Source organism: Prinia subflava, assembly GCF_021018805.1.
Source record: "Prinia subflava isolate CZ2003 ecotype Zambia chromosome W unlocalized genomic scaffold, Cam_Psub_1.2 scaffold_22_NEW, whole genome shotgun sequence".
In the NCBI taxonomy this organism is placed as follows: Eukaryota; Metazoa; Chordata; class Aves; order Passeriformes; family Cisticolidae; genus Prinia; species Prinia subflava.
Genome location: NW_026960606.1, coordinates 2427676 through 2454011, shown reverse-complemented (window position 1 = coordinate 2454011; position 26336 = coordinate 2427676). Strand labels below are relative to the sequence as shown.

Genomic DNA, 26336 nt, shown 5'->3' with positions numbered 1-26336 from the left:
ATTTACAGTGACAGAAGTTATACCTTACATTCAAGGTCAAGAACATAACTTACAGCACAATAAACAAATTGGACACTGACAAAGCAAAGATATGAAAACTATGTATGGTTTGGTGCTCGAAAAAACCCTCCTCATGTGAAATCAGAAGCAAGAGAGATCCTAACCATAGCAAATATTTTAGTGTTCAATATGGAAATAGTCACAAGAAAATACAGTAGTTGTCATAGCAAAGTTGCAGGCTAAATTACATACCCTAATTAAAGGGCAAATACTTCTGGCAGCTCTTTGAGGTGCAGGACCAGAATAAACCTTGGCAGTTTCATAGATTAATTTTACTTTGACTCTAAAACTGTTCTCTGACTGCAGAAATTACAATGACACCACTTCAAGCAGCAAGGAAAGAAACAGTTCAGTCCTACATATGTTTTTAAACCACTCCCTTGCCCACTCTCCCCAGCTCTTCTAAAAGCCTTAATTCACTATCTGACCTATGGTAGAGACAAAGAGCCACCAGCACAACCAAGCCAGACATGCTTGGAATTCAAGTATCATCTTTCATGATGCTTTGTATCTGACCAACAGCATCAATCCTCCAACTAAAATTTCTACCAAGGTATGTAGCGTTTCAACAAACAAATGTGAGGATATGTTTTCAACATGAATGAATTAATTCTTGTCGTTTGACACATTTACAGTTTTATTCAACAGAAAACACTAGTGTATTAAGAGGCTGTCCTAGATGTGAAACAGAAAAAAACCTGTGATAGCCCATAAAATTAGTTTCTCATATTAACAAATACAGTACAAAGGTGAGTATTAAAACATAACCAGCACAGTCTCAGGATGTCACCTGTCCAAGGACAAAATTCAAGTAACAGGCACTAAAAAATCAGACAGTGTCAATGAGCTTAGCTGTGCTAAATGCACTTCCAGAAACACTAATCTGACATTTCAAACTGTCTTAAGGAAATGCCATAGAAAAAGGCACACACTTTCCCTGTGGAATCATTCCCATTTTCTAATTTTAAGAAATACAAATATAAATGAAAACATGGTATTTCAAAATTAGCCAGTAAGTAAATTGTTAGGGAATAATTTCAAACATATGACACTAAACAAACAGCAGGCACTGCAGAAAAAGTATGAAAAACAAACTGGGGGAATCAATTTAGCTGACATGATTGAAGCAAGAGCTACTTGAAACACTAAGTTGTTTATATACCACTGTCCTGGGTAACTCAAAATGTTATTGTAGTCCATATCTAGCTGTGTCCCAAAATTGTTACTGTCTCTTTAAGACCCTGCAGCAGGAAAACAACTGTGCAAGGTGTGATAGTTTGGGAAGGAAGTGATTTTTTCAAGAAAGTTATAGCAAACCCAATCAGACTTTAGGTTTGAATACTGACATTTGGTATAGCCATTAGAAAGACGATACGCCTCCGGGAACACACAGGGTTAAAATCAGAGAACCCCTGGGGAAAGCTCTCTTTCTTCCGCCCTTGGAAAGAGGTAAGCTGGTCCCGGCCCCCCTCCTTGCCTCGGGGAGGGCCGGGCCCTGCCTGGGGCCGCGCCCCGGTTCGGGGTCAGGTCCGATGACTGCCGGGCAGGGGGAGGGGAGGAGAGAGAGCCCCATCCCAGCTAGATTGGGCCTCCCGTGGCTGCTAACATCTGCCAATAAAGGTGGGGCCGTGCTGGGCCCTGCTTTGCTGCAGCGCTGGCTGGACCGGGCCCCGCTCCACCACGCAGCCCAGCCGGCTCAGCCCGCAGCGCGGCTCGGTTGAGATCCTGGCTGCTGAGATTCCTGACCGCCATTTCCCCAGGCCGCTCTGATCTCTCCGAGTTTCCGAGTTCTCCCCCCTTCCCCCCCCCCCCCCATCAGAGTCAGAGTGAGACATGGAGAGACACAGCATGAGACTAAAGTCAGTGAAGAGAGAGTGAGTAAAAGTCCTAATTGGGAGGAAGATCGAGGAGTTGCCTAGTTTGGGCTGGACTTCTCTTGTGAGACCATGGAGAATGGACTAAAATATCCCTATAACTTATAGAATGCTTTTTAGAGGATGCAAAGTTCTAGTCATAGCTGTGGACTGATATAGTTATGATCTAATGGAGAATTTTGAACAGAGGAAGATAAAGAGATATGAAGCTCTCTGCCTCTAGGGAAAAAGACCTGTTTCTTGAGATGGAGATGATTTCGGAGATAGATGAAGAGAACCTTCGTTTTATACTAGAACAGTCATCCTTAAACTGTACCCTAAGAAAAAGCTGATATGTCCATGAGTGCAGCTGTGGAAAGGCTGCCAAATGGGAGGGACATCACGGTTTGCAGAATTCCTGGGCGGCTGCAGATTCGTGACATGAGAGCCACCAGAGAACTGTTTCTTGTGGCAATGTCTCCACTGGAGTTCTAAGAGAGGCTCCTCTCCCTAAGAACTGATGAAAGACTATTTTAAGGTGGTGAAACTGACTGAAAATCCCAGGTTTTGTCTCTATGTTGTTAGTGAGAAAGTGAACAGTTGTGAGGGGAGAAGTGTTTAAGGTTTTGTTATGAACGAATTCCCAGTGGGTATGAGTGCTCTAAAAGCTGCCTATGTTCGCTGCTGTGGCCCTGGGATGTGGCAGGGCTGTGTCTCTAGAACACCAGCCGCCAGGCAGCCACAGCCACGCCGTGCGGCCCTGACAGGCACAGCCACTGCTGACGAGAACCACGGCCGGGCTCTGAACAGAGTAAATGGAGGGGGGAGCACTGGAACCCCCCAGCATTTCCCAGGGACAGGAAAACCCCAGTCGGGAGGGGTTGTGCCATCCCTGTCCTGGGCCCCATAGCGAGACAGCTGAGACAGCCGCTCCATCCCCCCAGAGGAAAATTCGGAGCACCCATTAGCATATTAAAAGAGTTTCTGAGTACTCAGAATGCAACCCCCTCCTCCCATCAATTCGTGCCATTACCCAGCCTTTTAGAAAAATGGGGTTTTTCTTTTTTGCAGAGAACCCCATACCTAGGGTGATGCTGCTGTTCCTAGGGAGCCGCTGACCCCCTCCCAGCTAGGCAAGATGTAGCCCCGACACCCCAGCAAGTCTGAGGATGAGGGGAAGCTGCCCTGTGGCATTCTCCTACCTCATTAAAATGTGAAAAGGAGAGGCTACTGTCTACATGGCCCTGTCATTGTTTCGCTGTAACTACCTTTTTCAGCAGGGATACCCTCTGCTGGACCAGGAAAAATGCATATGCATTTGTATGATGGTGCTCTGGCCGAGGAAGGAGTGGATGCACCCCCTGGCCTGGTTTGAAGACTCGCCATGACCTATGAGGAGTCTGAATGGAATGGGAGCCAGCCAGCTGAAGTGACTGAGACAGAGAACGGGAAACTCTCGAGGTTTTTCCCTGAGGGTAAAGAGCTGAGCCTGCACTCCAGTGACAGACTGTCCCTGCTCTGCCTTCTGATGGTTGACCAGAGAGAGCTTCTAGCTGTTCCTATGGGAACAAGGACTCGGCATCTACTGTTTGCAATGGGGTGATGAACTGGGACAGCACCTGCTGCTTCGGATTGCTACAGCAGCATGGAAAACTCCTGCCGGATCCTACCATCCAGCTGATGACTTTTTATTAAAGAGTTGATCACTTTAATAAAGAGCTGAATATTAATAAAGGCATATGCCCTGTACTTTTCAGTTTCATTTTGATTCTCATTCTTTTCTTTTAGTGTTTGATAATAAACCTATCTTTATACCTTTTAAGATTGAGCCTGCTTTGCTTTTCTTCTGATCCTATCTCACAGCAGAAAAAAAAAGTAAATGATTATGGTAGACACTCAGACCACTGCACTAATTTTGGGAAACAGAAATTGGCGAACATGAAACCACTACATAAAGGCTGGGAGGTGCCCAGGTTTTTTGAGGTTGAGGCACTCAGGCAGAGCTCTCTCTTGCTTCATGGCTCTGGCTTTTTTCCTTTTGTTCTTGCAGGGAGATAGAGCCAAGGCACCAGTAGGCATAGGCTCTCCTTTGGGTTTCTTTTGGTTTTGTTTTTTTCCTAGAGGGTTGCCTCAGGTAGTTTTTTTCTGAGAGGCGGTCCTGGACTGCCTCAAGGCAAATTCAAATTCCATGAGTTTCAGTGCCTGCCTGCAGCTGTGGCGTTGCAAGAGAAGAACAAAACAGCCCCACTCCATACAATCACCCCAGCCCACCAGCAGTGCCCAGTGGAAATGGGAAGGTACAGAGTCCGAGTTGCCCTAGCTGGCTGCCTTGCCATCTTCTGCCAAGAGGAAGGCAAAGTCCCTGCACAAGTTCTAGCCCTTGACCAAGTTCCAGCTGCCAGTGTGCCAGCCACCTTCACCAATGGAGCTGCTACTGCTGCCAGAGAGAAAAGAGGGGAGAGGGCTGCTGCCATCTTTGTCTTTCCACACATGGTCGTCTGTGGAGGGCACCATCTTGGGGGAGGGGTTACTCTGCCATTTTTAAATTTCTCCTTGTACCCAGGGAGTCTGCGAGATTTCAGCAATTTTGTAACTAGTGACTATTACTGTTATTATGTTAGCCTGTTTCTGTTTTGGTTTTTCTAAAAAACTTTTTTTTTCACTTATATCTACTCATTTTCATCTCTCCTTATTGGTGGAAAGGGATTGGTTAAAACTAAAGGGGAGGTAACTTATTTCAAAGTGTCCACCTCTTAACTTGTCTTAAACCAAGACAACCATGAAAACTTCAGGGCAGCAGCTGCTCTATCATTAAGAGGCAGCCCAAAGCTCATACTTTGCAACCAGAAACATCCTGGCCTCTTCTGAATCTCCCTCCTAATTCTAGTTAATGTCAGAAAAGGAGACCCTGGTGCCTGACAGCCCCATACACAATCACCCTTATGTCTGTTCTTTCCTGACAATTGAACTCCTTTCAGTTTATCACATCTCCTACTGTACCTGCTTAACTGTGAGAGTGAGCTGCTGGCCAGATCACTGGACTGAGGCAAGCTGGGCAAAGCTCCTGTGTGCTGCGATGCTAAAGGCAGAAGTGAAGCAGTAGTGGACATCATGCTGGGCAGAGAACCAGCAGAAGGTAGTGAGGGAGAAGGCTCTGTCTTAAGCACAGGAACTGATGAAGTAGCTGCAACAAATTAAAAAGAGACATTCAAAGACAAATTCAAGCATACTTGACATCCCAGCCTGGATTTAGGAACAGAAGAGTTCTCCCCTTGGTTTACAAAAGCCTGACCATTAAGAACCAATAACAGTATCAAGAATCAGGCTATTAATGAAAATTCAAACAGCAAAATAACTATCACTTTTTCCCTTTAGGCTCTTCACCTACAGTAGATTTATAATTTTCAGTGCTATGTGTGTAGCAAACTAGTCTTCTGCACTTCACCTCCCACTATCTGGATTACTACCTTTTTGCTCACAAGTCAATCCTCATTTTAAAATTCCTTGCATTTGGTTCCACAAACAGAAGTAATTTGTGCTGTACAAATCTGCTTTTACCTACAGCTCTGTTTCTTCATTGTAACCTACACAGCACCTTTGATGTTTAAGACTTGGATCTCTGGAGTACAAGGGCACATACAACTTATCAGTTCAGAGAACTGAGTCAAATATTTAATGCAGTAGAATAAAAGAAGTGATGATAAAAGGCCACAACTGGGTACAGCATTAAGCACTTCTGATGGCTAAAGAGTTGTCAAATATTGTCTAACTTTATGTGACCTAGATAACAAAAAGCTTTAAGCATGAATAGTGCTTTTTCAGGTACACAAAGTAGAACTTGTTTACCACAGATATACCTTTCCAAAGGACCACTATACTAAGACACTGAACAACTCTACTTCCCAACAGAATACCTAGCTGTTTCTACACTTATCTCTTGCTCTCTGAAGATAATACACAAAATTAGAGGCACTCATTCACCAATAAAAGCAAGAGAGAGTTGAGCCCTGCCTTCTGCTGGGCCATGCTTACCACATCAGAGACCACTAGCCAGTGGATCATCACTAAATTGCAATACATGTAAAGACAATCTTAGAATGGTCACAAAAGAAAATTCACATATACACTCAGAAGGTACACATCACAGTTTGTTCAAGTTACTGGTTTGCTTTCCTCACTAAATGACCCAAGTCAGGTTGCTGGACTGCCATACAACCAAAAATCAAGAAGTCTTGGCCTTGGCAATAAGCATGAGGGTACCTGACAACAGAGAAAGAAATTCTATAGATCAGGTTCAAGACCATTTAAGGAACCTGAAATCCATGGGACCTAAAGAGATACATCTGTGGATCTGGAAGGAACTGGCAGAGGAAGTGGCTAAGCCACTATCCATCATATTTAAGAAGTCATGGCAGTCCAGTGAAGTTCCCACTGACTGAAAAAGGGGAATGAGGTGGATGAGAGAAGAGCAACTGACATCATCTATCTGGACTTGTGCAAAGCATTTGACACTGTCCTGTACGACATCCTTGTCTCTAAACTGGAGAGACATGGATTTGATGGGTGCACCACATGATGCATAAGGAGTTGGCTGTACGGTTGCACTCAGAGTTGCAGTCAAGGGCTCAGTGTCCAAGTGGAGACCAGTGATGAGGGGTGTTACTCAGGGGTTGGTGTTGGGACCAGTGTTGTTTAACATCTTTGTTGGTGACATGGACAGGGGGATTGAGTGCACCCTCAGCAAGTTTCCTGATGAGACCAAGCTGTGTGGTGCAGTCGAGATGCTGGAAGGAAGGGATACCATCCAGAGTGACCTTGACAGGTGGGCCTGTGCAAACTTCATGAAGTTCAACAAGTCCAAGTGCAAGGTCCTGCACCTGGGTCAGGGAAATCCCAAGCACAAATACAAGGTGGGTGGAGAATGGATTGAGAACAGCCCTGGGGAGAAGGACTTGGGGATCTTGGTGAATGAAAAAATTAATATAAACTAGCAATGTGCACTTGCAGCCCAGAAAGCCAAGTGTATCCTGGGCTGCATCAAAAGCAGTGTGACCAGTAGGTCGAGGGAAAGGATTCTGTCCCTCTACTCTGCTCTCATGAGACCCCCACCTAGAGTACTGTGTCCAGCTCTGGAGGCCCCAACATCAGAAGGAGGTGGGCCTGATGGAATGAGTCCAGAGTAGGGACAAGATGATGATCAGAGGGCTGGAGCACCTCTCCTGTGAAGACAGGCTGAGAGAGTTGGGATTGTTCACCCAGAAGAGAAGGCTCTATGGAGACCTTATAGCAGCCTTCCAGTACCTAAAGTGGCTCCAACAGAGCTGGAAAGGGACTTTTCACAAGGGCATGGAGTGATGGGACAGAGGGGAATGGCTTTAAGCTGAAAAAGGATAGGTTTAGATTAGATATTAGGAAGAAATTCTTCCCTGTGAGGGTAGAGAGGCACTGGCACAAGTTGCCCAGAGAAGCTGTGGCTGCCTTATCTCTGGAAGTGTTCTGGGCCAGGTTGGATGGGGCTTGGAGCAACCTGGTCTAGTGGAAGGGGTACCTGCCTGTGGCAGGGAGTTGGAACTAGAATTGAAATCCCTTCCAACCCAAACCATTCTATGAACTAAGAGTATTATCAGCACATGCAGAAGGGAAAATGTCAGTACTTTCAAATGTTAAAAAGAGAGAATTACACAATAGTTTGGATTCATGAAATAGATACATGGAAGAAGACTGATTCCAGTTTATGTGCTTGAGATACAGAAAAGATAAAAAATGTTCTCAAAGGGGAACTGGCTCAGAAAAAGGGACTAATAAAGCTGTTACAGAATAGTTACAAAAATATTAGGAATTCTCAGGTCTTTTTTTTCCATAGCAAAAAATACCACAAGTCCTGTAGTGAATTTAATACATTGTTCATTAATTCTGTACACAAGAGTAAGAAACTTTTCCACTTGAAAAGTTGTTTTTATATATAACAATCTTTCAAGTGGTAACTTGTTGCAGACAGGTAGAGATATAAAAGAAAGACCTTATAAAATATGATTTAGGCCCTGCTACTCTAGCTAAGCTAATAACTGACTTGTAAATTCCCATAAGGAAGAATTGGAGGAATGAGAAAACAGTTAGTACAATCACCTATTTTAGTAAGAGAACCGTTTGCACCTGTATAAACAATAAATCTATCCCATGAGAATCAGTGAACAAAATATGTAAACAATCCAAGAATAGAGACATTTGATGGAAAGGTAAAATGCCAGTTAATAACCAATGACTTGAGTGGCAAGAAAACTACTAGCCAATTGGAGTTGAACACGAAGTTAGTGAAAACTGTATAAAAATAAGTTATGTGAATAAAGGATGGGCTTTTTCCTGCATGAAGAAACTGAGTCCCGGCTTTATTATTGCAACAGTAACTCTTTGGGCATATACACTCCTCCTGCTCATTTAAATTTAACTTAGCACTAACAAAACATTGTTTATAGGTTTGAATGCCCAACTTCTTTCTACTCAGAAGTATTAAAAAACAGTCCACCCTATTAGTGACCTACCTGAAGAGATGCTTAAGAGGAAGACAGACTTAAAGGGTTGGAATTCCAAAAGATGTTAATTCACACTGCTGCCCTTGAAAATTTCCACAGAGCAGCACATAAAGGTCAGAGGACTGAAAACTAGAATTTAATTTAATTATTTTAACTCCAGGAACAGAGATGTAGGGATGCTACAAGTAAAATACCACATTAGAACCTAGCCAAGATGAAGATAACAGTAACACCTGTATCAGAGCCAGTATTGTGTTATTCTTACTCCACTGCAAGGAAGCAAGGTACCTGGCAGAGGAAGCATGTTAGTTACCCTTATTCCCCACAGCCTTCTAATAGGGCACAAGTAGCACTATACCCAATGAGAGGTGCATTCAGAGAATATGACTTTGTGTCATTATAGCTAAATGCTATTCACAGCTTCCCAACTGAGAATTGGAAAAATTACTATTAAATTTTATATTAATTTTTAATTTTGTACTTTTTTATTTTCTACTAATTTTGGCAGATAAATTCAAAAGAAAAAGCAGCAGCAAATCAGCTGCTTTAATTCTGACTGCTTAGGTTTGTAGATTTAATAGAGTTGCTTTAACACTTCAGTTTTAGTCAAGCAGTAAGTAGTATATCCTATGGAAATACAAAATAAACTCAAAAGAGTCAGAAATAAAGTAGTCCATGAGAACAATATAAAACCTTAAACCAGACATCACTGCTACAGTTGTGCACACAGCAAGTAGTAAGGAGAGATCAGAAAGCCCTGTGCACAACCAAGCTTTGTAAACTTACTGTCAAGAGTTGCCTGTGTTCTAACACTGCTGTGCCCGTTCTGTAAACAAAGGAGAAATGGATAAATAAATAATCAAATAGGAATATTAAGTTTTCAGACCAAACCACACACAGAACATGCTTCATGCAAAATTCTATATTCATTCTAAATTGAGAGACCAAAAAGACAGAAAATTAACTTTTTTATAGCCTTTAACAAAACCACATAATAAAGTTGTCTCAAGTGTGAGGTGTACTGAACATACAGAATCCCATATACTCCCATAATACACCCATCAGCAGGAGACCATCCCATCTACTGTATAACATAAACTTCAGGTTCATACTGATATGAAAGAAAGAATTGCTATACCATATAGGAAATGGTTGTGCTTTTGATCTAATGCAACTCACAAATTCAACTATCCAAGTTATACAGAAACACCATTTTTTTTACCACTGAAATATAAGACTTGAGAGGCACCAGTTGTTTTTTGGATAACGCTGGGGTACAGAAGTGGATAGTCTATGCTTGATCCTCACCAGTAAATATGAGCTAGTGCAGAAGACAAGTGTGACTGAGCCATTACATAACAAAGGCCAGGAGTAAATAAACTTACAAACTCTCAAGTTCTTTAAATATTTAATACAATAAATTCTCTTAAAACAAACCTACATTCCATATACAAAAAGAGTAGATGCTTTTGAATATCTCCTGAGACTCTTCTCTATCCTAGATTAGACCTCTCCTTTTGCTTTTTAAAATAAGAGATGAATTTAATTCCAACAGCTGTTTAAATCCAACAAAAGAGTAATGCTGGAAGGGCCACAAACAGTTTGGGATCCATTTTCTAGGTGCCATATTAATTTAATAAATAATATACCTTTAGATGGAAATGGTCAAGTTATGGCAAAGTACTATGACTGATATTTACATACAGAAATAGTTCCTTTTTTAAAAACTAAGCTTCAGGGAAGGAAACTCAACTAGAATGTTAAGTGTTACTTAGAATAAAGGTCAAACAGCAATTTAAGATGTCAAAACCCATAAAAGCAGAGGCTCTTATATCCCATATACAAGAAATGGCTACAAAATAGGGAAAGAAAAAACAACAGTGGCCTTGGGAATCAAAAATACCACTTGGCTTGATTAAAATATTATCATATCTGGGTAATACAAGTCTAACACCGATAAGAATATTTCCCTTTTGTCGAAGTCTTATTTTGGAATTTCACTCACTGTAACTGCAACAGGGGTTGGTTCAGATGGAGCCATGGAGCTTTGGTACACTATCCTACTAAGCACAGAAGTCTGCTCATAGGAGGAAGTTGTCACTGGGCTAGTGCTCTGGGATGAGCAGGTCAGACTGGAAGAGCTGATGGCAGAAGTTGTGTAGGTAGACTCCTGTACTGTATTGGATATTGGCAGAGACGTATTCAAAGGATCACTGGAAAAAGTAAAAATTATTTATCAACATGGCAAACTACATCTCAAATACCTTTGTGAAAATATCAGCTCCTATACAGTTATCTAGAACTACCTTAAACATGCAGTCAAATCGCCATTATTTATACTAGAAAATCTAATAATGAGGAAAAATATATAATTTTACTTTGATCCCCAGTAATCACTGTTTCGAAACCATCAGCTGCACTAAGCACCATTCATCTTCCTCCTGCCAACCCAACCAAAATAAGAGTTTACACACAAGCACTTTTTTTTGGTCATGCTATTTTCACCTTCTCAAAGGATATATTAATGAACATAAACTCTTTTTTAAACAAGTAGATCCATAAAGTCTGGTATATGATGAGAAATGCAGTCTCTTTTAACAATAGAATTCTGTCATTAAAGTAGCAGTCTAACAGAACTATGCAGAGGAAAAATACTTTAAAACATGCAGGATTGTTTTAGTTTCTAAAAAGCTTTTTTTTTTTTTTAGTTTACAGAACTAGAAATTACTGCAAAAGTTCATAGTATTTCTGATTTAACTTTGGGAAACTTCTTACTGAAGCCAATTTTTGAATTAATAAGGAAGAAAAAAATGGGTTACTAGTATGTTGGCACTTATCATCATTTATCATAGGCCATTTTAGCATTTCAGTAAGAGGTTTTGCATAATGAAAGACTGGCTTTTTTTCTCATCCCATAGAAGCATCAGATTTGCAATCTGGTGCCAATCTACTAATACACATATATGTTACAAAGGTAATCTCTCCTGGACCAAAAAGCAGAAAAAAAGATGTGTTGTGAGGAACAAACCCTCAAACAAATTTAAAAATCAGGAAAATTAAACACAAAATAGCAATTTTATAAAGGGTAGCTTAATTATAAGGTTATATACATTCATGTCATCTCCAGCTTCACACTGACCCATCAAGGGAGATTTTGACTGTAATTAGAAAATAAATTTCTTTAAGATGTCATCCACAGAAAACACTTCACAGAACCACAGAATCAATTAGGTTGAAAAAGACCTCTGAGATCATTGAGTCCAACCTATAACCAAATACCACCTTGTCAACCAGACCTTGGCACTAAGTGCCACATCCAGTCTTAAACACCTGCAGGGATGGTGACTCTACCACCATCCTGGGCAGCCCATCAGCCCATTCCAATGTCTAATCACCCTTTCTGGGAAGAAATTCCTGCTAATGTCCAACCTGAACCTCCCCTGTCGCAGCTTAAGACTGTGTCCTCTTGTCCTGTCCCTTGTTCCCTGGGAGCAGAGCCCAACCCTCACCTGGTTCCACCCTCCTGTCAGGGAGTTGTAGAGAGTGAGAAGGTCCCCCCTGAGCATCCTCTTCTCCAGGCCAAACATCCCCAGCTCCCTCAGCTGCTCCTCATAGGACATGCACTCCAGACCCTTCACCAGTTCTGTTGCCCTTCTCTGGTCTCACTCCAGCACCTCAATGTCCTTCCTGAATTGAGGGTCCCAGAACTGATCACAGCACTTGAGGTGTGACCTCACCAGTGCCAAGTACAGGGGAAGAAGCATTTCCCTGGCCCTGCTGGCCACACTATTGCTGATAGGACAGGCCAGGATGCCATTGACCTTCTTGGCCACCTGGGCACACGTTCACTTTACATGTCATCATATTTCCCCCCCATTACATGGCAATAGTGCCTTGATGTTTTTGGCACAAACTTGACCCTTTAAAGAAGACATGCAAGAATGCAGGAGGGGAACTCACACATACTTGACAGATTTTGAGTACAAGCTATTGTTGGTTGCCTGGCTGGTATTCTCACTGCTTGAAGTTGATCCAAATTCTGTGAGTGTAGGCTCTGATCCAAACTCCAAAGCTCCAAACTGAACATTTAATCCTGTCACATCTGCTGATCCAGGCATCTCCACTGCAGAGGCAGGAATCTTAAAGGAGGAAAAAACCCAACATAATTTCTTTGCATGCACTATCTTTATTAAAGATATAAGTAACTGACACTCTTGTCCCTTAACTACAGGCTTCTTCAGTTACTGGCTCAGCCTTTGCTGCTGACTAGATCTGTGACAACCCCTCACTTTACATAAATTAACTACATTCTTGTAGCCTGAAATTAATTCATTGATTCTGTGTCCTGATCCGGAGCTGAAAGAGTAAGCCGTACTACTCTACAATATCAGTGTCATCTGTGATCATCCCCCTCAGCCAATATTCATCTTGTGGCTACTAAGTCAATCCAAAAATCACATAACAACAGTCATTTTCAACACAGAACACTTAAATATGTGCTTGGAAAAGAAAGCACTGTATTTTGAACCTAAAAACTATTCAGCTTTGAATTTCCTGCTTTATAAACAAGAAACAGACCATGATCTTTGCTCTCCTTCTTCCTAGAAACATATATAGAATCATTAAGGTTGGAAAAGACCCTTAAGATCAAGCCCTACCATTAATCTAGGTCCACAACCAAACCATGTCTCTAAGCACCACATCTACATGTTTTTTAAATACTTCCAAGGATGGTGACTCCATCACCTTCCTGGGCAGCCTGTTCCAATGCTTGACAACCCTTTCCATAAAGAAATTTTTCCTAATATCCTATCTAAACCTCCCTGGGCGCAACTTGAGGCCATTTCCTCTTGTCTTGTCAATTGCTACCAGGGAGAAGAGACCGATCCCTGCCTGGCTTCATCCTCCTGTCAGTTGTAGAGAGGGAGAAGGTCTCCCCAAGCCTCCTTTTCTCCAAGTTAAGCCCCCCCAGTTCCCTCAGCTGCTCCTCATAGGACTTGTGGTCCAGCCCCTTCATCAGCTTCATTACCCTTCTCTGGACTTGCTTCAGAACCTCAATATCCTTCTTGAATTGAGGGGCCCAGAACTGGACACGACTCGAGGTGTAGCCTTACCAGTACCAAGTACAGAGGAACAATCACTTCCCTGGTCCAGCTGGCCATACTATTGCTGATACAAGCTTTTGTATGCTTATATGTTTACTAAGGACAAATTCATTTACCCACCTTGGTTGCTGGAGTTATCCTCCGTTTTGGTGCTTTTATCTGCTTCTGCTGAGTTTGGCGGGCAGTAACTTCCTGGTTATGCATAGATATAGTGGGGAGCTGTAACATTTTGCTAACAGCAGTAGAGGTGTCTACTGGTGATGGCTCGTGGAATTTTACCTGGGAGGAGAAGGACTCCAACCCAGGAGGAGGAACAGGGGATGTCTGTGTTTGTCGTTGCTGTCGCTGGGTCAGATGGCTTAGAACTGGGGATGGTTGAGGCTGCGATTTCAAGTCTGGTCAGTGTTGGGAAAAAGAAACATCAAAATTAAAGCATTGAACTCTGCTCTTCATGCTTCTACCCTTTATGAAACAATCTGGGAGACCTGACACACTGGACAGCTATGATTTTATAGAGCGTTCAAGTCTCTTTCAGACATCACACAAGTTTCATACTGAACATTACCACTGTAATAATAAAGCTAACACTTGATATTCTCTACTTTAAATAAACAGCTGTGGGCAAGCAGTATTTAGAATAATTAAAATGTTTAGGTTAGAAAAGACCTATAAGATCAAGTCCTACCACTAACCCAACCCTGCCAAACCCAACAGTAAACCATGTCCCTAAGCATCACATCTACACAGCTGTGGATGCATGACTGGAAAAGCAGGGACATGTGCACAATCCTGCTCTTAGCTTAAGGGATGAGTAGAAGATGAAACGTCCTTGAACCATTCCTTAGATGGGATAAGGAGGAAGTAAAGTTTGGAACAATAGCTGTAACAGGATGCTAGACAGGATGCATTGACCATAAGTTAGGGAAGATTTGCAGCATTTAGCCTCGTGGACAGAGCTTCTGAACCAATTATGTATACTGCAAGGACGCGTGAACACTATGGTTTAACCAATGATGTTCAGAGTTAGGTGCATGATATGCTTAGCACAGTATAAATGTAAGCCAAATAGCTGAATAAACGAGCAAGATATCTAACTCATATTGAGTGTTGTCTTGACTCTGGCTGATTCCCCGGCCAACACACAGCTTTTAAAATATCTCCAGGGATGGTGACTCCACCACTTCCCTGGGCACCTTGACAATGCTGTCCATGAAGTAATTTTCCCTAATATCCAATCTAAACTTTCCCTGGTGAAACTTAAAGCTGTTGCATCTTGTCACGTTACCTGGGAGAAGAACCTCATCCACACGTTGCTACAACCTCCTTTCAGTTAGCTGTGGACACCAATAAGGTCCCCCCTGAGCCTCCTTTTCTCCAGGTTAAACACCTCCAGCTCCCTCAGCTGCTCCTCATAGGACTTGGGCTCCAGACCCTTCATAATCTTCACTGCTCTTTTCTGGACACACTCCACCACCTCAATATCTTTGTTGTAGTGACAGGCCAAAAAGTCAACACAGGATTAGAGGTGTGGCCTCACCAGTGCCCAGTACAGGGGAATGATCACTGCCCGGGACCTGCTGGCCACACTATTGCTGATACAGGCCAGAATACCATTGGCCTTCTTGGCCACACTGGCACATGTTCAGCTGGCTGTTGACCAGCACCCTCAGGTCCTTTTCTGCTGGACTGCTTTCCAGCCACTCTGCCCCCAGCCTGTAGCACTGTAGGGGGCTGGTGTGACCCAAGTGCAGGGCCCAGCACTTGGCCTTGTTGAACTGAATACCATTGGCCTCAGCCCATTAATCCAGACTGTCCAGAGCCCTCTGAAGAAACTTCCTACCCTCCAGCAAATCAACCCTTCACCCAACTTGGTGTTCTCTGCAAATTTATGGACCCAGCCAAGAGTATACCTGTTGCCATGAGTTTTCCTAGCTAGTGAGCGTTTCATATTAAGCAGAAGTTTGTACCTTCTCACGCTCTTTTTATGTAAACACCAGCTATGTTCTATAAACATAGCCATTGTTTTCACATTCCATGCTGGGACAAACAAGACTCTGTGACAGTCCCCTTGACCAATGTGGTAAAGAGGTGGGAATGCCCACTCTCCAATCCATGGTCACCCTGCTACAGGTATATATTAGGAAAATAAACAAGGAGCAGAGTCCTCTGCCCTGCATGCTCTGTCCACCCAGATCTGTCTCCCCAGTCTCATTTTCTGGTAGGCCTCGCGGTGATATATACCCATTCAGGCCATGAACAGCCAGTTTCTCCAGGAGAATGTTGTGGGAGACAGTGTCAAAGGCTTTACTAAACTCCAGGAAGACAACATCCACAGCTTTTGCCTCATCCACTAAGCAGGTTGCCCTGTCATAGAAGATCAGGTTGGTCAAGCAAGACCTGCCTTTCCTAAACCCATGCTGGCTGGTCCTGATCCCCTGGTTGTTCTGTAGGTGCCAAGTGATGGCACTCAAGATGATCTGGTCAATTACCTTCCCTGGCACCGAGGTCAGGCTGACAGGCCTGTAGTTCCCTGAATCCTCCTTCCAACCCTTCTTGTGGATGGACATCACATTTGCTAAACTCCAGTCTTCCAGAACCTCCTTGGTTAGCCAGGACTGGTGATGAATGATTGAAAGTGGCTTGGTGAGCACTTCTGTCAGCTCCCCCAGTACCTTTGGGTGGAGCACATCCAGTCCCAAGGACTGGTGTGTGTATAAGTGGTGTAGCAGATCATTGACCATTTCCCCTTGGATTGTGGGGGCTTCATTCTGCTACCTGTCTCCATCTTCCAGCTCAGGGGGCTGGGCACCCAGAGAACAAACTGGTCTTGTTATAAAAGACTGAAGCAAAGAAGGCATTGAGTACCTCAGCCTTTTCCTCATCCTTTGTCACTATGCTTTCCCACACACTCAGTTAAGGATATTGTCCTTGTCCCTCCTTTTGCTGCTGATATATTTACAGAAACATTTTTTATTGTCTTTTACGGCAGTAGCCAGATTGAGCTCTATCTAGGCTTTGGCCCTTCTAATTTTTTCCCAACATCCTTGTAATCCTTGCAAGTTGACTGCCCCTTCTTCCAAGGATGACAGAGTTTTTCCCCCTAAGTTCCAGCCAAAGGTCTTTGTTCAACCAGGCTGGTCTTCTCCATCATCTCGTCTTCTGGCACATGAAGACTGCCTACACCTTTAGAATTTCCTTCTTGAAGAACGTCCAACCTTCTTGGACTCCTTTGCCTTTCAGGACTGCCTGCCAAGGGCCATCAACCAGTCTCCTAAACAGACCAAAGTCTGCCCTCTGGAAGTCCAACGTAGCAGTTCTGCTGACCCTTATCCTCACTTCTCCAAGAACCCAAAATGCTATCATTTTGTGATTGCTGTGCCGAAGACAGCCTCTGACCACCACATAACCCACCAGTCCTTCTCTGTTCACAAACAGCAGATCCAGCAGAGCACCTCCTCTGGTTGGCTCAGCAGCTGTGTCAGGAGGTTCTCTTCCACACACTCCATGAACCTCCTAGACTGTTTCCTCTCTGCTATGTTGTATTTCCAGTACATATCTGGTAAGTTGATGTCCTGGACAAGAACAAGTACTAGCAATCATTAGAGTTCTCCCAGATGCTTATACAATATGTCATCTGCCTTGTTATCCTGATTGGGTGGTCTATAAAAGACTCACACCCAGATATCTGCCCTGTTGGCCTTCCTTTGGATTCCTCCCCATGAAACCTCAACTGTATCATCACCATCATTAAGCTCCAGGCAATCAAGACACTCCCTAACATACAGAGCTACCCCACTGCCTCTCCTTCCTTTCCTGTCGCTTCTGAAGAGTTTACAGCCATCCATTGCAGCTTTCCAGTTGTGTGAATTATCCCACCATGTTTCCATGATGGCAGCTATGTCATCATTTTCCTGCTGCACCATGGCTTCCAGCTCCTCCTGTTGTCCATGCTGTGTGTGTTGGTGTAGACACACTTCATTTGGGCTATTGATCCTGCTGCCTTCTGGGGGGGGGAGAAGCTCCAGTTCCTGTGTGACCATTCTCAGGCACTTCTGGGATTTCTAACAAATCAATAACCCTTGTGTCTTTGCTGACTCATAGATCTCCATTTGATGCCATTTAGGTTTTGCCTTTTTTTCTTTTATGTGTTCTCTGTATTCTTCACACATATTTGTAGCTCTGTAGTCTGTTATATTAGTGACTAGTTTTCCCAGTACTTTTCCATGGCCTTTCCCTAGGCAGAAAGACAAAACAAATTCCAGGGTTCCAAGCCCTGGGATGTACAAGGCCCCTGTCCTATCTTGGTTCTTCCTGGCAACCAAGGCCGAGAACAACTCTTTGAGATACATTCTCATGGACAAAGTACAACTAGTGCTGAAGAGGGGGCTCCAGAGAAGGGGCTTCATCTGGGGGGGAATTGCATCACCACTTGTCCTCCTAATTGGTGCTTTTTATCAATTATGCTAATTTCCTAAAACCTATAAAAATGTACTCAACCTTGGGGGGGGGGGGGGGGGGGGGCTTTTGTGGACATCTTTCCATAACTGCCTCTGAAGACTTTCAAATAAAGATCCCCTTTTATATTACCTCCTTACTAAAATTATCTCAAGTTTCATTTCTAGGTTGGGAAAAAGGCAACACATCCCCTACCTCCACTGAGATGGCAGACCTAAGGACCTCACTGGCACATTGTCCCTCAAACACTGGTGTGCTGCTCAAAGGCTTCTCTCTAGCGAGCGTGAGTTTATTCCCTTCCTCCTTCAAATGTAGTTTAAAGCTCTCTCAACAAGCCCTGATAACTCCTGTGCAAAGATCCTTCTCCCTTTTTGAGACAGGTGGACCCCGTCTGTTGCCAGCAGGCCTGGTTTGCATAAACTGACCCATGATCACAACAAAACAAAATTCTGCTGGTTCAGAGCCAGGTATTGATCTGCTGGCTCTTCCTGTTTCTTCCCTCATCATTTCCTGCAACTGGAAGGACAGAGCACACTTCTTGTGCTCCTGATCCCTTAAGTAGTCACCCCAAGACCCTGAAGTTTCTCTTGATTGCCCTCAGACTTCTTGTTGCAACTTCATCACTGCCTACCTGAAAAATCAATAATCTGAGTGTCATACCAGCATAGAAAGCTTTCTCTTCACACCTTTTACCTGGGCCTCAGGGAGGCAGCAGACTTCTTAAAGAAGAGGGTCTGGTCTGCATGTGAAGCCTTCTGTTCCCTTCAGAAGGGAGTCTCCTATGACATCAACCTGTCTTTTTTTCTTTATGGAAGCAGTTTTGATGCGGGGCATAGGCTGACTTAACCTTGGCAACACCTCCATGCTAGATGAACTACTGTCCTCATTACTGTTCAGCTCCACTTGCAGAGTTTCATACCTATTATGCCAGGGCACCTGGGGAGGTAGGGTAGTCACAGATGAGATGTGCCTGCTGCGTTGGGTGGGAACTTTTCACCATTACCCCCTATCTTTTAGGTCACCATGTTAAGCCAAGCAGAAAGAAGACAGGGGATCTTCCCTGTCATGTGCCTTGTCTGACTGGTGGGCCTATCCCAGGAAAGGTAGGGTTTGGTTCCAGTAGTCTCTTGCATTCCCTGATACTCCTCAACCTACTCACCTCCCAGAGTTCTGTCACTAAGCAGAGGAATTCCTCTACTTGGGCACACCTCCCACAGGTGTGCTCACTACTGCTGTCCAATACTGGTATTAAGAGCAGGGCACACCCTGCAGCCTGACACCTGGGTGGCAGCATGTTCCCACCGGAGCTCTGTCTAGGCAGCTGTTTCAGTCATGGTGTTTGCAGAGCTTAGAGAGGTCAGCTGTGGCTGTCTGCCAGGTGGATACCATTGCTCCCTGACTGAGCTGGCAGGGCCTCCTACACAACCTGCCACACCACTACCTGGCTTATGTGTCACAGAGGGTGGCCACCATTACTCCTGGCCCTGCTCATGCCTCGTCAGTCACTCTCATGCAAGCTGCTGGCTCCTGATGGGTCTCGTTGCTCTTCTGGGGTTTCCCTAGCTTAGGACACAATCACCAACCACTTCCCATAGATCCTCTGCTCTGCTGCAAAACTCACCTGCACCAGAGATGCTTGCCTTGGCTTTCTTAAAAAATATAAAAGCAAACCTATTCATACAGTGACGTAACATTATCACACATTAGGCCTCAAAAATTGTTATAGATTATTTTAGTCAAACATTGTAAGTTTTACGGCAATTAACTGTGCCAATAAAATGTGATTAGTTCCGAGGGGGGTCTAGAGTTGCAACTTAGTGGTATTATGAGTTAGGATTCCCCTGCCTGCAAAAGAAATGATTTTCAACAGAAATAGGAGGTCATCTACCATCTAAATATGGCTGAAAGTCAAGAGACACTGGATGCTGACAGGTTTTTTCCCAAGACTTCCCCTTTCATATTTTCAGACACTGGTATCTCAGAGCACTGGTCAACAACTGTAAGAGATCCACAGCATTTGCAGTGTGAAGTTTTTTTTATCCAGTTGAAGTGTATTAGAAAGCAACTTAAAATGTACATAAACATTTTTCCAGAATTTCTGCATGTCAAAGATTATAACTGCTACCCAATTGGCTGCTTATCTAACTGGAAACATACACTCACACAGCAGAGAGATACAAGAGCTATCACTCTTCACAGTGAGAATACTGCTAGGAACTACACTGTAAAACCAAGTTTGTGTCATTTTCACTGTTTCTAATAATTTTACTCAATTAAATGAAAAGTCCATACAATTATGAATAGAAAAAATGGGTAACCTGCATCATTTTCAGCACATATAAACTTCACACTAGGGAAAGAATGCTGAGTTGTGACGCACATTATGAAGAAATTATATAGTAGTCATTCAAAATTCATACAGTGATGAGAAGAGAAAAAATTGGGGAAAAAGACAAAATATGGTACAACCTAAAAGCAGCATAGGCACACTGAAAATAGGTATTTTTCAGGATTTGTTGAGGAACAAAGTGTACTGGTTTTGGCTGGGGTAGAGTTAATTTTCTTCTCAGTGGCTGGTATGGGGCTGCACTTTGGATTTGTGCTGAACACAGGGTTGATAATATAGAGATGTTTTTGTTATTGCTGAGCTTACACAGAGTCAAGGCCTTTTCTGCTCCTCGTACGGCCACACTGGGGAGGGGGCTGGGGGTGTGTGGGAGGTTGGGAGGAGACACAGCTGGGACAGCCAACCTCAACTGACCCAAGGGGTATTCCAGACCATTAGACATCATGCTCAGCATATGAGGGAAGAAGGAGAAAGGGGAGGACGTTTGGAGTTATGGTATTTGTCTTCACAAGTCACCATTACATGTGATGCAGCCCTGATTTCCTGGAGATGGCTGAACACCTGCCTGCCCATGGGAAGGGGTGAATGAATTCCTTGTTTTGCTTTGCTTGCGTGTGTGGCTTTTGCTTTCCCTATTAAACTGTCTTTATCTCAACCCATGAGTTTTCTCACTTTTACCCTTCCGATTGTCTCCCCAGTCCCACTGGTGGGAGAGAGAGTGAGCGGCTGCACAGGGCTTGGTTGCTGGCTGGGGTTAAACCATGACACAAAGTCAAAATTCCACTGAAATATTCAAGCACATTAAATCAAAGATCCCATTACATGAAGGCTCAACAACCTCTAAAGATTCAATGACATTTACAGATAGACTTAAGCCTCTCCAAACTTAGTTTGTGATATAATGTCTATTACCAGCAACTAAGTGTAACACAATGCTGTAATCAATTATATTATTAGGATTATGTTTTTTTAAAAAAGCTTTTAATTTTAATTGCTATTGTTATTAAGACATCTTATAGGCTAACAGAGAGAGAAAGCTATGTCAAAGCACTTACCAAACTGACTAAAGACTGAGGCCTGGGTAATGGGTGGTTTTTGATCCCAGGATGATGTGGTAGTGGTAGTAGAACTATTTTTGCTTTGTTGAGAGGTAAACTGACCCAAACCTGGAGATTTCAACTGGTTCAAGATTTGGGATCTGGTAGAGTTTGTCAGTTTAGGAGACCCACATTCTCCAAAGCCAGAACAAAGAACTGCAGACTACCAAGAGACAAAAAAAAAAAAAAAAGAGGAAAGAGTGGAGTTGAGTATTTAATAAATAATTTGAACATAACCATAGAGTCAATGCCTACAGCTGCTATTTGGCAGCAACCAAAACCTCTTCAGTCCTAGATTACTAATAAATCACAGAATTGTTAGGGTTGGAAGGGACCTCTGGAGATCATCCAGTCCAACTCCCTGCCAAGGCAGAGTCACCCAGAGCAGGTGACACAGAAGCACATCCAGGTAGGTTTTGAACATCTCCAGAGAGGGAGACTCTACACCCTCCCTGGGAAGCTGTTGTAGTGCTTTGCCACCCTCAATGTAAAGAAGTTCTTCTTCGTGTTGAGGCGTCACTTCTTGTGTTTTAGTTTATGACTAAATTCAGCAGTTGGAGCATATGACCAGACCCTCTCTGGTTATCACTGATATAACTTCATCACTGACTATGACAATATTGATTTACTTTAATCCATGCATCTTAAAATAGCATGCATTTACTAATAGTTGCATTTATTCTGTGAAAATCAGTTTAAGTGCCCAATTTCAAGCCCTCACAATTGACTCAGAAATGATCAGGTTTCCACAAAAAGCAGTCAGATATGTGTTTGTAAATAACACATCAAAGTTTTCTGGCATAGAACTCTTCACTATAAACAAGTGATTTCATCCTAAATCATCATGCAGTAAATGCATCTGCTCTCTACTCAAAAATTAATACAAGTACTTCATGTGAACTGAGAAACAACTAAGCAAAACCAGAAAAAAAGTAAACTTTGTGTGTGTGAATGGAGGGAATGAAATTAAGAATTCCTTCAACATTTGCAACCTGAATTTTATAAATACTGAACCATTTCATTAAATGGCCAGTACTGGAAAAGTTACTTAACCTGAAATATTTACTCATTAGGAATATTTAGAAAGCATAAGATATTTTTACCAGACTTTGAGGACAAAAAGAGTTTACAGCACTGGAGCTGCCAGTTCCTGATGCCATCTGGGTGCCGTGCTGAGAATTTGTGAAGAGTAGGGCTTGGCCAAAGGTCTGTTGCTGGGAAGCCTCAAATGAGTTGCCTTCTGTCTCTTGGGTAAGGGTCACAGTCTTTTCGGGCTTTTGAAGCAGCGTTACCAAATCAGTGCTGTAAGACAAAGCAAAATTTGGCTGGAATAAACATGATGATTAGACTGTGCTGAAACTGAAGAAAGCACTAATACTAAAGCTGCCATACCAGCAACAGAATTATTAATTATTAACAGTCTTTTCAAATATTGCTTGCCTGCTACACAAAAGAGGTAGAATAGACATTTTTGCCAGAAAATAAAATTCTGCTAGCTGAAACTTACCACTACAGCTAGAATATAATCTTTGTTCTCATTTAAAACATTATCAAATGTATATCATCATGTATCACATAAATAACCTATATGATTAATATAACCAAGTAACTGGAGACAAGTCATAAAAGATACATTGTGTTTAAGCTGATCCCACCTGCCAACTCTATATATATTGATAATCCACATTCTCTGTATATCGCAAAGAGCAAGGGATCAAAGTCCTACCTCTGTATGGGGTAGGTATACAGACAGTAAAGAATGCAGTCACATGCAGCAATTGAGTGAGTATGTGATGGTAAGGAAGTCACAAGAGCAGCGGAAATAAAAGCTACATTTCTCAGATAGTAGGCACATACCTAAAATTACTTTATCATACATACCTGAGCAGGATGAGAAATGTGAATTTTCTTACATTTAACATGGCCTACTAACACCTACACATGTTTAACACAGGTTTATCTAAGGAAAAGCAAAGCATTCAGACAATAAAATAAATCGACTCAAAAAATTCTGACTTAAGTTTATCTTAAATATACCACAGGCTTGGGCTGAAGAGCTGCTTCCAGCACTTTAATTAGCATAGATTTTTTTATTGTCCAAGCCTTTCTTATGGCAAGTAAAAAACAAACAACCAAAACAAAAAAACCCCACAAACCACAAAACAAAACACCAGAATTTGAGCTGAGGAACTAAAATATTTTCTAACATAAATTGAGAGACATCCACTGGAAGAATATTTTCATTAAAGCAATGAACATGTGAGCATATCACAGAATAGTTAGGGCTGAAAGGGACCTGTGGAAATCATCTAGTCCAACCCTCCTGCCATATCACCTTTAAGAAGGAAAGGAATGGAATATAAACTGTAAGCCAACTGACACCATGCCTCCTCCAGGTCACACCCATGTTATAATGAAAATTTTGCTGCAGTCTGAAGTATAGCAGTACAGCTGTATATCAGAATGTTTGGGACCATTAGGCCATATAGTTTTCAGATCTCATGCTGTCCAACTACAGAAGTCTTCATCATACAACCTTAACCTGCTCTCTGAGGCTAATGCAGGCAGCTGATTCCACATAATTGGCCAGGCATTTGGTGAAGACAAGCAAAGGCAGCAACTGTCATATTTTCTATTCTCTATTTGAACTCCATATCATCAGTTAAGGCAAGTAGTTGTGATGGCAAGAAGGTGATTTTTTTTGGTAAGCAACACAAGCTTTTCTGATAACATATTTGTCAAAGCACTACATTCTGAACACTTTCTACATCTACAGGGCTAGGGTTTTCATTTTCTGAAAAGCAAAGCCAGAGCTTCCTTTTTTACAACAGCAGCAGTTTTCTTACCAGCTACTTTTGTTCCTGGCATTAAGCAGTCTTTGTGCAGAAGTCAGTATGTATGTTCGTGGATTTGCTAAGTTTGGCTCCACTTGTGTAGTCAATAATAGGTAACACAGGAACCCACAAAAGCAAGACTCACAGTTTTGAAACTAGCTTGACCAATCTCTGACCAAGGCTGCCCTGTGTTTTAGTCAACATTTTATATGTGCAAGCTAGCATTGCTTCAACAAGCAGAAAGTTTTTAAGGTATAGGGAAACTATGGAAGATCTTACCTTTGCCTAGGAGGCACATGATTCTCAGCTGGAATAGAGGAAGCAGTGAAGATTTTTGTTTCAGAAAGCTGAAAAAAGTGTGTAGGAGAGAGAGTTATTTTAATCATACACATGCTCACACTTCAGTACTGTGACATCTTCAGAAATTTCATCTTAGTCATGCATTTTTAAGATAAAAGTAAACTTAAACTATCATTACAACCAGTTATGCTGCAGCTCTGCTTAAAAAGACAAAAACATCTAGCCAAACTTCAGCAAAGTCTTCTCCACAGAATCAAGTACCAATTTATTTAAAGTGTTAGGAAATTTGATCTACTGAACACTGAATGGTATACTAATGTAACTACATCAGTTTGGGAAACACTTTTGCTAAAAATGATACCAGTAGGAAGTGATTAATGTGACAGCTGGTATATCATCAGTGTGCAGACAATTTAGGACTCTATAGAGCAGCTCTGATAAATCTCGTTGCAGAAGTCTAACACATTGCACCGTTCTCACTCATTTCATGTATCTATGTTTTACATTTCAGCTCACATCATCAGTGGAGGCAGGTTTGCACTCAGGTATGTACAGTGAACTAGCATTCATGGTTCCTTCTTGGCACTTCTGCTAGGAGTGGCAAAACCATCTTAAACAGATTGCTCTGCAAGCATGAGTTTGAAAACAATAAAGGGAGAACTGTGCAATTGCTTATGCTAGTATAACAAGTCAAATCATCCACAGCAGAAAACTGTACTGCTTCCACCATGCTGTTACAATAAAGATGGATATTTGCACAGGTAGCTGGGGAGGGGGAGCTGGTTGGTTGGCATTTTGGGGGGGAAAGGGGGTGATTTTGGTTTGTAGGGGGGTTGATTGTTTCCTGTTTGGGATTTCTTTTAATAGCTTTTCTTTTTAGAAAAATAGCAGTTAAACAACTACAACTTCCTATGGCGAATTCATTTCTATTGACAGGAATACTTGCAAACCAGAGTAAGTCTTAAGCCAGTACAGGTTTGGTTTAACAAGGCAGAGATATGACAGTATGACGGTTATATTTTAAATCAAAATTTGCACAAAATCACCCTTAACTACTTTGGTGTAGCTCTGTATTTAGACTAAAGGATAAATTTAAACACGCACAAAGAATCCCTTTAGAATGTGACATTTGAATGTAGCTCTTCCAGAAAATTAAGCATTTTTAATTGCTAGCAGCCAAGTTTAAAGGACATCACAGACATGAGGCAATATCATCTGCCATCCCACAGGCAGCTGTACTGAAAGCACATATGTCCCTGTACATGGTTATCTGGGATTCTTGTACGAAACATTTGATTTTAAGCAGGATGCAGAAAGTCTGACTGGGAGCAAATCACTTACTACTCAGAGGCAAAGTTCAAATGTTTCATGTGCTCTCCGCTAGCACTACACTGAGTCATGAAAAAATTAGCACTACCACAATTCCTCCCTTCATTTCCTTCCCTTCCTGCTAATACAACATATTTTAATACCATCTTTCTGGAACACAACTCTATCCTGAACATAATGCTGCCAACCCACAACTCTACATACTGATCAAAACAAAGAAGATTCAGCTCAAGCATATTTCCAATTTAAAAGGCTGTTTCTCTATTGCTCAGCTCTTTCCCCGCCATATGTGTTATTTTAGAACAACATGTACTTTACTTTCTGTGGTGTTATGAGTCTCCTGCATTATATGGCACAAGGAGGTCAGCTAATGGCACAAGCAGCAGCTTATGGTTTGCAATCTCTTGGTAAAATAGCAAATTCTTT

The 26336-nt window shown here is 42.4% G+C and overlaps 1 protein-coding gene and 1 long non-coding RNA gene across 18 annotated transcripts in view; one reads left to right on the top strand and one right to left on the bottom strand.

The window, feature by feature from the left end:
* Nucleotides 1-26336, bottom strand: part of LOC134564852 (ubiquitin-associated protein 2-like) — a 240390-nt gene that overhangs the window by 95466 nt on the left and 118588 nt on the right. For 13 of the 17 annotated variants that reach the window (XM_063424089.1, XM_063424082.1, XM_063424094.1 and 10 more), the window contains 8 exons: nt 24561-24628; nt 22551-22749; nt 21406-21610; nt 13669-13943; nt 12404-12582; nt 10449-10656; nt 9230-9269; nt 4914-5097 (listed from right to left, as the gene is read on the bottom strand). In XM_063424089.1, the coding sequence (XP_063280159.1) occupies nt 4914-5097; nt 9230-9269; nt 10449-10656; nt 12404-12582; nt 13669-13943; nt 21406-21610; nt 22551-22749; nt 24561-24628 (1358 nt within the window). The remainder of the gene's footprint in view (nt 1-4913; nt 5098-9229; nt 9270-10448; nt 10657-12403; nt 12583-13668; nt 13944-21405; nt 21611-22550; nt 22750-24560; nt 24629-26336) is intronic. The other 4 variants (XM_063424098.1, XM_063424087.1, XM_063424088.1 and 1 more) reach the window with 1 other exon arrangement.
* LOC134564863 (uncharacterized) lies at nt 1318-3675 on the top strand. The gene is made up of 2 exons (XR_010083677.1): nt 1318-1509; nt 3191-3675. It is a non-coding gene; the product is annotated as an uncharacterized LOC134564863 (long non-coding RNA).